General features: G+C 35.0%; 1 protein-coding gene across 2 annotated transcripts in view; it reads left to right on the top strand.

Annotated features, from left to right (window-relative positions):
* The window catches only part of PRIM2 (DNA primase subunit 2), a 244,878-nt gene that overhangs the window by 148,043 nt on the left and 84,832 nt on the right, over positions 1-12,003 (top strand). For both annotated transcript variants that reach the window (XM_039853280.1, XM_039853281.1), the window contains exons 9-10: positions 6,879-6,951; positions 11,690-11,875. In XM_039853280.1, coding sequence (XP_039709214.1) covers positions 6,879-6,951; positions 11,690-11,875 — 259 coding nt within the window. The remainder of the gene's footprint in view (positions 1-6,878; positions 6,952-11,689; positions 11,876-12,003) is intronic.

The raw sequence follows: 12,003 nt of genomic DNA, 5'->3' as shown, positions 1-12,003 counted from the left end.
AAATGTTTGAGGTTGAATTTATGTCCTTTAGAAACTTCCTAAGAGTACAAGTATAGATAAAATCTTTCCAGATCATCAGATTATTCAAGGATATCTAAATTCTTCTAAGTCAAGATTAAATATTTTTTTGTGATAGTGTAAAGAAGGTAGGAAAGAAACACTTGCTCCCCCTAATGTTCAAGGGAAGAAACTTGTAAACATTAAGAATAAAGAAAAACAACAACCAAACATTGAAATGCAATAAATTTAGGCCTGGACGATGATGATTATAATTTCAGTGAAAAATACTATGATAAACTCTTTTATGGACTTCTCCTTCGATTCTCATAACAGCCTGTTGAGGGTGGTACTTTTGTGATTCTCCTTGATGATCCCTGTTTACCAGTAAGGAGACTGAAAGATTTAGAGTTGTTTGCAGTTACACCATTAGTGAGTATATGCAGAGCCCAGACTAGTGGATTCTGAAACCTGTGCTCTTAATTACTTTATTTCCTTACTCTGTCTTGCCTCCTTGATTGCTGTGGGCAGCTTGGACTTGGACAAATTCTGCAAATGAAGAGGAGCTAACTCCTAAACTGCTGCAAGTATTCCACTACTTGTGTACCCCCTCAAGTTTTTCTCAATAGTTGGAAAGGTGGAAAATGATTGGAGATGTAATCACCTTTGAAAATTGACTTTTGCCCTCTCATTTTGTCAGTTATACCCTGTGGCATTTATGTCACTGTAGTGGAGCTTGTGAATACCACTCTTGGAGCTGCGATGTGAAGATCCATCTTCTAAGGATCAATGCCACAGCGTGAAAAGATTATTATTTTCTCTTAACAAGCTAAATCTTGTCGTGAGACCACAAATCCACTTTCATATAATTTCTCCTTTTTGTTTTGAACTCTCAGTTGCAATACTCAGAAATAATTCCCTGCTGAGTACCTAAGTGTTCATATTGATATTTGTGGTACACTGAACAGAACTTAAATTTCTGTTGTTTCTGCAAAGACCATGAGTAGATCTGCCTTTTGCTTATGATTCACAGATCAGATGTGTGCAGATGTATCTGTTTCAGATTTATTTTTTTATATATCCACTGCATTTTTATTCTGTAAATTAGATGTTTGTGTGGTAGTGTTTTGGGAAAACTGTAGTTCCCTGGGGATGTGATTAATTGTGCCTCCCTGTCTCAGTTATCCCTCAACCATCTGCCCCCCTCCCCCCCATTGATTTAATTGGATTTAGAATAGGATCATTTTAAATTTGGTTACAGAAAAACGTGTTAATGATGTTTTGAAAGTCTTTTCTCCTTTTAGCTTTTAATATATTAAAACTATTAGCCTCACAATTTTCTATTTACTGTGATTTTTTAAGCTATATTGTAAAACTAGCTGTGTTTACCTCTTACTGTTTAATGAGCATGATAGTATGGGAGGAAAAACTTCCTCAGATGTGACTGAGTTTTAATTAAATTGCGTGTAAGTTTATTGAACAAACGCTACAATAAGAAGATACTGTTATAAAGTTTGCATATTATTAGTTTTCTTATAGTAGATTAGATAATTTAGGACTATCACCTCAAAACAAAAACTAATCAAGGACAAACACTGAATTACTTAAGTGTAAGCAAAGAGTTTGTTATACGCAATTGCAAAATTCTATTTTCTTAGAAAATGCTATTGTGAATACATTTAGGTTTTTAAAGGTTGTTTTAAACTTGACAAAGCCTCAAATTTTCATTAAAACGGGAACTTAGCATTATGTTATTCTAAAAGATTTTAAAGTTTGCCTTTTAGTGGTTTTTGTTTACAGACCTGCCTTTCAGGACCTACCTACTTCCAGTTTCAGTTCTTTCCCCAACTTGCTTCTGCTTGTCTTTTTTGCCACCTAACCCAGCCTCTTCATTATAAACTGTGGTTTGGAAATTTCCTTGGTTTTTCTTATTTCTCTCCGCCTGTGCATCTCATATGTGCTAACTTTCCAGATTCTGAGAAAAATAGACTTCTTTATTAATCCAAAATGCCACCTCCTTATCACATGCTTACTATTAAACTCCTACAACAACCTTAATAAACTCAAATTGTATACTTTTATGAACGGTCAAAATTTAAGAATGTTTTAATGCATATAAAATTGTTAAACTACAAATAATAAAAATACTATGACAGCTAGGCCTTTGATTTTTATGTAATCATCACATCCTACTTTGAAGCCTTCAAATTCAAATTATTTTCTGACTATGATCTTTTTATTTTTCCACTTTACTTCCAGTCTGTCTTTCTCACTGATTGTCATCTTCCGTACTCATCCCCCAAGTCATCTCTCTCTTCTGGCTTAACAGCCTTCTCTGTTCAGCCTACACTCTGTTGTCAGTCATTTCAACAGCTTTCTAATAACATTCTAGAATCCTGTAGTCTGTGTTTCTAAAACATATAATTCTATTCAGTGCCATTTCATCGCTTAAGATAATGCCACACATTGCTTATGTTCTCCCGCTCTTCTTTTAGAAGAGGCCTGTTCTCTGTGAGCTCAGGGAATATTCGACCATTGTAGCATCACGTTGTACTTCTGTATCATCTCTGCATTCTTCACTACTTTGTGACTGTTCCTTGGTCTCAAAGGTGCTTAATGAGTAAGTATAAAGTGATTCAGGGCCTACACAGGGACTCCTGAATGGGTTTTGTTTGGTTTTGTTGTTGTTTTCTTGGTAATTAGAATCTGTTATATCCAGATAAAGACAACTGGGATGTGGAAGAAGTCTGTTATAGAGAATCTGACAATCTAATGACATTTTAAAAAAAAGTTTGTCCTGGGTTTTATGCAGTTATATGATTTTGTTTGGGTAGTGAAGGTGTTTATTTTGCCAATACAGTATAGTGATTGTTACATTTTAGTGAAAGTACACTAAATCTTTTTACAACCTAGTATCATTAAAGAGTTTTCTGATGTAATTGAATACTTACAGAACGACATCTTTATCATTTTCACTACTTTTCTGGCTTTTTGGTAACTTGAGAAAACTATGAACATTCACTGTTAGTGCCTTTCACCTGATACTCTAGCAATGAAAGATGCATTATACGTGGAGAATATAGGCATATCACTGCAGTCCTTTACCACCCATACTTATGATGGACAAATTGATGCATAGTTTGACTTGTCTTTTTTCTATTTACTTGTGGCACATTAGTGGCTAAACTTAGAATTAAATCTCGAACTTTCAAGATTCTATGGTTAATCAAAAATTCCTCTTTATATTTGGCAAAATAATGATTAGTGACATAATTTGGATTTTGTGGCTCATTAAAGTATTTGTTGGTCTACTGTATTGAAAAAAGTGGCAGTTGTGGTATATCTTAATGTTTTCTTTTATGAAAGGTGTTAGAAGCAGGGAAACTTTTACACCTCCTGAATCTCCCTTGTTTAAAAACTGTACACAAATGACTGTTTCTCAAAATAAAGCCATGATTGTTTAAAATGGACAGGAAACAGTACTTTCTGCTGGTCTTACATGTGTGTTTATATACCTATATTGATATCTGTCTGTCTTGAACCAATTAAAAATGTTTTGCTGTTAAAAATTACTATTTCGATGTGTCCTGAAATAAGTACGAAATGTTCATTCGTAAAATTGATTTTTTTTTATATCATGAAAATAAGAATATATTTTGACAGTTTATTCGTGTTGCAGCTGCATTCCTTTGGAAGCAGCCTGATATAAAGATGACATTGAGTTTTGAATGTGATGGAAAGGTGCCTCATTTTCTTTGGCACCTGTTTTGAATCTCATTTAATAATATCCCTTGGCACTTCCAAGTAAAAGCCAAAGATCCAGTTTCATGAGCTAATGTGAATTGTTCTTAAGGATTTTTATTCCTTTATGACAGCGATACTCCCCTTTTTTTCCCTACCTCGATTGCCTTCCTTTCTCCATCTATTGCCACCACTATGCTTCAGCCTCCCACCTTCCCTTGCTTGGAATATTGCAGTATTCTTCCAACTGATTTTCTGTTGCCCAGCATCACCCTTTTCTATTTATTCCTCCATTCTGCTTTCTTTCTCAAGTGTAAACCTGATTATGTGAATTCTTGCCTAAAATCTTTTCATGGTTCTTTGGTATCTACAGATTATTGGATACAATGCTTCTCATGATCTGCCTTTCTAGTATTATATCTGAAAATTCCCCCCAACCTCAGCTTCATCTATCTATAACTAGTTCAAATGTATATTAAATAGCTGTGACGTACCAACTCTTCTAACCAAGACATCAGTTATCCCTTCTGATCATGAATAGAGGAGAAATCTCATTCCTAATTCTGATGCTTGACATCTTCATTTCTATCCTTTTTCCTCCCATGGATTCTATCCTTGCCCTCACTGGATTGTTTGGGTCTCACTGGATCTTCCTGTCTATTAATAATATTTTTAATAGTATGATGCCTATACAATTTCCTTATATCCTCTCTGTAGTTACTTATATCCAGTAAAGTCTTTGCATTAATCATTGCTACCATTCTTTATTTTTTTACCAACCCCCGCCCCCCACCGCCGGAATTTAGCCCCTTCGCCTATTCTATTGAAGTGTTGAGGAACAAGCATTTTATATTGCCATTCAAGCAAATGCGTGTGCCTTCTTTATGTATCCTCTCTATACTTAGCATACTACATTAATCTGGGCCGAGGAAAACTTCCCGTGGTATAGTAACCATTTGGTTCTGTTTACTCAATAACTATAATCATGTTTGTATATCACTTTTACCATTTATAGAATACTTTTGTATTTGGTGATCTATTTGATCTGACAGTCTTGTTAGATGATTACAATCAGTTTATAGACTAAGAAGTTGAAACTTATAAGGGTCAGTGGACTGGCCCAGTACCTCCCAACTGAGTGATGGCTCCTCTAAAGGGTCATGCTTCCTCCCCTTTCCATCCTGTTTTTTCCTGTATTTATTGGTCAGGATTGCAGTTGCTCTGTGTACTGGTATATGATTTACTGATTTTAATTAGTACTTTGAATATATTATTTTAATTAACCAGCATTTCTGACAGTTAGGTAAGCCTGGCATTATTAACGCCATTTTACAAATGAAGATACTGCAAATCAGGATGGTTAAGTGACTCACCCCAGTTTGCCAACTAGTGATTTAGAAAACCAAAATAAGAAGTCTTCAGGCTTTTAGTCTACTGCGATTTCCACTGCCCCATTCTGTCACTTTGCTCCACTGTAAGATATTTTGGGAAGTGGAATACGTTTTTATTTTTGGGATTCCACTGAAACAATTACCTGGTTATGTTATATGTCAAAATGTAAAATATTAAAATTAAATGGCACCTGTTGGTTTAACTTAGCATGAGTGTTATATGCCATAGAACCACTATGATTAAAGGAATGGATAGACATTAATTGTCAGAAATCTGTTACTCAAGGGATAAATAATACCAGAGGCAAGAAGATGTGTTTTAGGGTATGGGATCATTCTGTATCACTCCTTGGCATTGCTCATCCTGCTATTAGAATAATTCTCAGGCCATTCTTAGCCCATGGAAGGAGGACTATAGGTAGGGAAAATCTACACTTCCAGCAGTCTCCTAGCCAGTAGTGGCAATAGTCCCAAACTGTACGTTAGTTTTGCTCCATAATCCATACTCATTGTTCAAGCAGTACAACCGATTCGTTGTAGGAACAACAGCCTTTCTACAGAGCATCCTGAATGTATATTTTATTTTTTTGGCAGCAAGAATCTTTACTGAGCAGGTAGAAAGTAGAGAGTCTGGAATTCTTTATGATCACAATGACACTTTATTCCAGATTTCCTTTTAGTTGTGGAGTCTGCATAGATCATAGTTTGATTTTGATTTTCTCTGTAATCTAGCAGCTGTTTTTCACTATGTCATATCTGAATATCCACATCTGGATCAGTGTTTATGGAGTTGGGCATGGGTATGATGTTGAGAGAAAAAATATTACAAAGGTGGGTGGCTTTAGGTAGTATATACCAAGTTAAAAATCCTAATTTATGAATAACACTGCAGGAAAGTTTATTATAGGGAAGAGGATGGCATGTAAAGAAATGGAGAATTGGGAGCCAAAAGTTTGAGTTTATTACTGCACTGCTGACTGGTTTTCTGATGTAACAACATGTCTCTAACTCCTCTGAGCCTCTGTTTCCTCTTTTGTCAAATGTAGAATAAAAATACTTTCTCAGGGTTATGAGGATGTAATTAGAGGATATAGATAAGGACTCTGCACACATAAAGTGCTATTCAGATGTTATTTTAATAAACAGTGATCACTATATATCCGTTCTTTTCAATAATTTAAAAAATTTTTCAATTACAGCAACATAATATTATATTGGTTTCAGGTGTGCAACATAGTGACTAGACATTTATATTCCTTACAAAGTGATCACCCCAGTAAGTCTAGTACCCATCTGACACCATACATAGTCATTACAATTTTAATGGTGATATTCCCTATGCTGTACTTTAAAAAAAGTTATTTCAGTTCATACCTCCTCTCAACGCTGCAAAGCACACTTTATTATCTCCATTTGACAGATGAGGAACTTACCACTAGCATTTAAGCTCCAGTTTCTTTGCTGTGCTATCATGCTGTTAATAAAGGATCAATAGTAGAGGTTTGAACTTTAACAACAATTTGCATTATGTTTCTAAGAAATGGAAGTGGCATGCTACACTAGGGATGAGGGAGAGCCAGACGATCACTATATGTTCATACTATTTTGGGGTAAATTACTTAAGTACTCTATTAAGTACCTCTAAAACACTTGGTTATGTTTCTGCTAAGGTTTATGGGTAAAATGTTTTCTTATTCTGATTGTATCAGCAACAAATCCTATTTAATATTTTGTTCTTTTTATTTTTAGTCATTCCTACACTGGTCAAGATTACAGCACACAGGGAAATGTTGGGAAGATTTCTTTGGATCAGATCGATTCGGTAAGCATCACATCCTTCTAAATTTAGACCTTTGTCAAAGGAGGAAGCACAGGTTGAAATAATCTTTGCAACCAAAGATTATTTCTGGATGGGAAAATTTAGAGAAAATATTATTTTGTTACTTGCCAATTATTCTTAAAGGAAATTTCGTGTGCTATACATATGATTTTTTTAAATCGTAGGAACACCAAAATCAGAAAATTATATTCCGATAAAAACAGGATTTAATAAGTTATTCCAAAGGGGAATTCTTTTAATTCTTGATGATAGCTAAATGGTGTTTATGTGTTTCTGTTTAAATGCCATATACAGTTAAAAAAGAAGAAATAGAAAATACTAAGTGTATTTGTTTGCCAGGGCTACTGTAATAAAACAGCACAGACTATGTGCCTTAAACAACAGGAATTTATTTTCTCATAGTTCTGGAGGCTAGAATTCTAAGATCAAGGTGTCAGCAACTTTAATTTCTTCTGAGGACTCTGTCCTTGCCTTTTAGGTGGCTACCTTCTTGCTGTGTTTTCACATGGTTTTTCCATTGTGTTCACATCCCTGGTGTCTTTTCCTCTTCTTAAAAATTGGACCAGGACCCCATCCCCATGACCTCATTTAATCCTATTTACTTCTTTTAAAGGCACCGGCTCCAAAACCAGTCTCATTTGAGGACTTGAACATTATGAATTTTGGGGCATTATAGTTCATTCCATAACACTAAGTATTGGCTCCCTTCCTTGGGTTGCTACTAGGTTACTAGACAGCTCATTTCAACGTCACTTTGGGATTCCATAGTAGAATGAAAGAATGGCATATTCTACTATAACCTGTAGGATTTCTCTTTAAATCATAATTGGATTTCTACTCTATTCAAAAAAAGGGGAAGTAAACCATCTATAAATAATTTTTGTTTAGACAGTTACCAAATTATTTCCAAGAAATTAAAAATATATTAAAAATGTAATGCTTGGAAACAAGAATTATAAAAAGGTGAATAGGGAGAAACCTTGAGTTTTTAGAGACCAGAATGAATAGCTCTTAACTATTTGAAAAAGTATTATCAATATTTACAGTTAATATGTCTAGAGATAACAATAGGATTGCCCACTTTATACAGTTGATTTGAAATTTGATCTCAAGGATGCCCCATCATCTACTTTCTTCAAACAGTTCTTTCATCTCTAACACTTCCTCTCTACCATATAATTTGTGTTTGTATCATGTGAATGGTTGGAGGTTAATCATATCACATTCACAAGCAAATGTGAACTTGGTTGGATACTGTGGGAAGATTGAGAAGTATAATCATTAACTTATTTAGTGAATTTATTGAGCCCATCAATTACATACCAACCACTATGCTGTGGATATAGAGGTGAATAAAACAGAAAGTATCTTTGTCTTCATTAATGTTACTTGAGGGAGGGAGACGACATAGTAAATAATAAGCAATATAATGATAAAATACATTAAGTGCTATGATTATATATATGAGTCTGTGTCTGAGATCCTGTGCAAAGTGATAGAGATATATCTATACCTGGATCTCTTCTTAACTCTGTATCTGTGTTGCCTGATCCTCACAACAGCATGTCATTAGCATACTTTGGATGTTACCAGTTTCTTCTCTAATTGTTTTCTTTAGATTTGAAACTGAAATCTGGCTCCCTCGATGACACTGTTTCCCTTGTGGCTCTTTTCTATTAGAAGCTGCTCTCCATACACACACCCTCTGTAGATATGGAATGTGTCTTCCTTGGTCCACATCACCACTTCCAAACCATTTTTCTTCCTTCCATTGTCAGAACTTAAACTTCTTTAAAGCCCTTGTGATCACATTTTACCACCTGATAGTTCTTGTTGCTGGTGCCTCCCACCATTCTGCTCTCATTCATTGATGACTTTAGCACCCGGCCATGGCCTTTTACACTAGCACTGCTCCTGTTACTGTTCTTTGCCTCTGCAACATCCATGTTGATAATTCATCCTATCCGAGGGCCTTATAATTCCTTGTCTGCTCACTTTCCACAATCATTTTTCTATCCCATTATGGCCAAACTTAGACTCGATTTTTCCATTTCCATTATTTGGACTTCTAACAAAATCTCTTTAAAAAAATCTCTGCTTCCATTTTTATTTCTATATCGTCTGTTCATTACAAAACAGCCAGAGTTATCTTTGTTTATCAGATCTTGTCAGTTTCCTGGTCAAAACTCTCTCTTGGGTTACCATCACATTCAGACTAAAATTCAGACTCATTACTATAGTCTGGAGAAGGCATATGTACTCATCGTTCCAATTTCATCTTCTCCATTCTGGCCCACTCACTGCTCTAACCACAGGGACCTTCTTCCTGTCTCTTGAACACACCAAGATCATCCCTTCTCAGTATCTTTGCTTGCATGTCCTTCACCTGGAACAGTATTCTTGGATCTTCATTTAACTGGAATCCTTTAAAATATAGGGCTTAGCTGTAATGACATCTCCTCAGAGATGCTTCCCTGGCCACTCAAGTTAAAGTACTCCTTTCCTGTGCACACACGGTCTCATTACTGTTTTATTTCCCATGCTTTTGGAATCAGACGTTATCTTTTTAATTTATGTCTGTGTTTATTGTCTGTCTTCTCCCATTAGAATATAATTTCTTTGGGGATAGAGTGTTCGACTTTTTTGTTCACTGCTGGTTGCCCCGGGCTGTGCACATGGTAGTATTCAATAGGTATTTGGTGAATGAATGAATAAAAAGTAATCAAGGAACTGTGCCAAAGGAAGCTGATGTTGAATTGGGTCTTGACAGATGGGTTGGCTTTGGCTAGATGACGTGGGGAGTGGCAGACTATAACAGGCAGGGCCAGTGGAGTGAGAAAAGTGAGAAAGTAGAAAACATGACTGTGTGATTATGGAATAACCCAGCTGGCTAGAGCAAAGGGTTCTTCTTAGTATAGGAACAAACTGGGCTTCTTTTTTTTTTTTTTTGCCCCTCCCTGTCACAGTACTTCCATAGCACTTGATTTATACTTTTGTTGGAGCCCTCATTATATAATTTATTTTATGAGTTTAACTTACATAATAGTAAATATAATAGTGACTATTTCTTTTTTTCTTCAATTAACTGAATTACAGGGAAAATTATGCTTTATTCATCTTCTTGTTTCCTAAAACCACCCCATAAATATTTGTTCTGTTATATATAATTGAAAAGTAGTTTGTTACAGACATTGAAGGAACCTTGAATGTTTATACTAAGGATGGTGAATATTCACTGACATTTTTGAATTAGAACAATATTTCAGAGAAAGTTATTTTGTAATAGTATGAAGGAACAAAAATTTACACATAGAAGACTTTCCTGTAGTGCTGCCAAAGGAAGATAGGGACCTGACTGAATTAAGTTTGGGATGGGAAAATTTAGAAGTTGTTACTGTGAAATGGTGAAGAAACTGGGTGGTCGCTAGAGGGAGCAGCAACCTCAAGCTAAGTGAGACTTGCTCCTGCTTACAGGTAAAGTTGAACTTGCCAAGGAATACATGAGGGGGCGGAAATTTAAGTCTCAGGAGGAAGATATTTAAGGAAGTCAGAGAGAATGCAATTGAGACTATAAGTGAAAAAGTTGAGTTAAATATGAACAATGATATTTATCTTTAATGATAAGGAAAAGACTTGTAGTTTTCTTCTTTTAACTCTTGACTTATTTAACAAGTTTATTTGAATATTTCTTTTGAAAACCATTTCTCTTATTTTTGTGTTCTACTTTGTATTTAGGTTATTTTAACAGTTCATCTGTAATTCAGAAATTGTACTTTTGAACATTTATCTCAGGAGAATTAAACCTTATATTCACTCAAAAACCTGTATATTCATTTATTTGAAATAGCCCCACACTGGAAACAACTCAGATCTCCTTCAGGAAGTGAATGGTTAAACAAATTGTGGTTCACCCATACCATAGAATCTTACTCAGCAATAAAAAAAGGAGCGAGCTATTGATACCTCCAACAATTTAGATGAATTTCGTGGGAATTATGCTGAATAAGAAAGCCAGTCCCAAAACATCACATATTATATGATTCTATTTATATAACAGTATTGAAATGACAAAATTATATATAGAGAGAATAGATTAATGGGTTCCACTGGTTAAGGAATGGGGGGCGGGCAGGGTGCAGAAGGTAGGTAATGGTGGTTATAAAAGGGAAACGTGGAGGTTCCTTGTTGCGAGGGAACTGTTCTACATCTTGACTGTGGTGGATGCATGAACCTGCATCTGATAAAATTACATAAAACTAAATGCACTACAGAAATGAGCACATAAGTGCAACTGAGGAAATTAAGGTTAGTGGATTATATCAGTGTCAATATCTCAGATGCTACAGTTTTACAGGATATTAACCTTTAGGAGAACCTGGATATTTGACAGTATCTCCTTGTATTATTTCTTACAGCTGCATGTGAATCTATAGTTATCTCCAAAGAAAAAGTTTAATTAAAAATCTTAAAAGAAAAAGAAATAGATGAAATAAATTTTAATATTTTTATTTAACCCAATATGTCCAAAATATTTATGATTTCAACATGTAATTGATATAAAAATGTTAATAGAACGTTTATCTGTAATCACAGTAACATAATCCTCCAGTTTTGTTTTTATTTCAATTAGACTGAATCTAAATTAGATTGAATTTGCAGCAAATATTGTCATAGACCTGGTAAATCTTATACATAACCGAAAACTCTTTTTTTCTTGTAGTTTTCTACCAAATCCTTCCCACCTTGCATGCGTCAGTTACACAAAGCCTTGCGGGAAAATCACCATCTTCGTCATGGAGGCCGAATGCAGTATGGCCTGTTCCTGAAGGGCATTGGTCTAACGTTGGAACAGGCACTGCAGTTCTGGAAGCAAGAATTTATTAAAGGAAAGATGGATCCAGACAAGGTAATTTAAAAAAATCAGAGCAGTAACTGAAATTTTACTTCAGTCTGAAAACTAAAAGGTCTGTTTTTTGGATATGTCCCTGAAATGTAAAAATTCTAAATGTTAAAAATTCTAAAAGATAAACATGT

Source organism: Pteropus medius, unplaced genomic scaffold (genome assembly GCF_902729225.1).
Source record: "Pteropus medius unplaced genomic scaffold, Ma_sr-lr_union100, whole genome shotgun sequence".
Lineage (NCBI taxonomy): Eukaryota > Metazoa > Chordata > Mammalia > Chiroptera > Pteropodidae > Pteropus > Pteropus medius.
The sequence above is the reverse complement of the archived record's forward strand: the minus strand, read 5'-3'. Positions and strand labels throughout refer to the sequence as shown.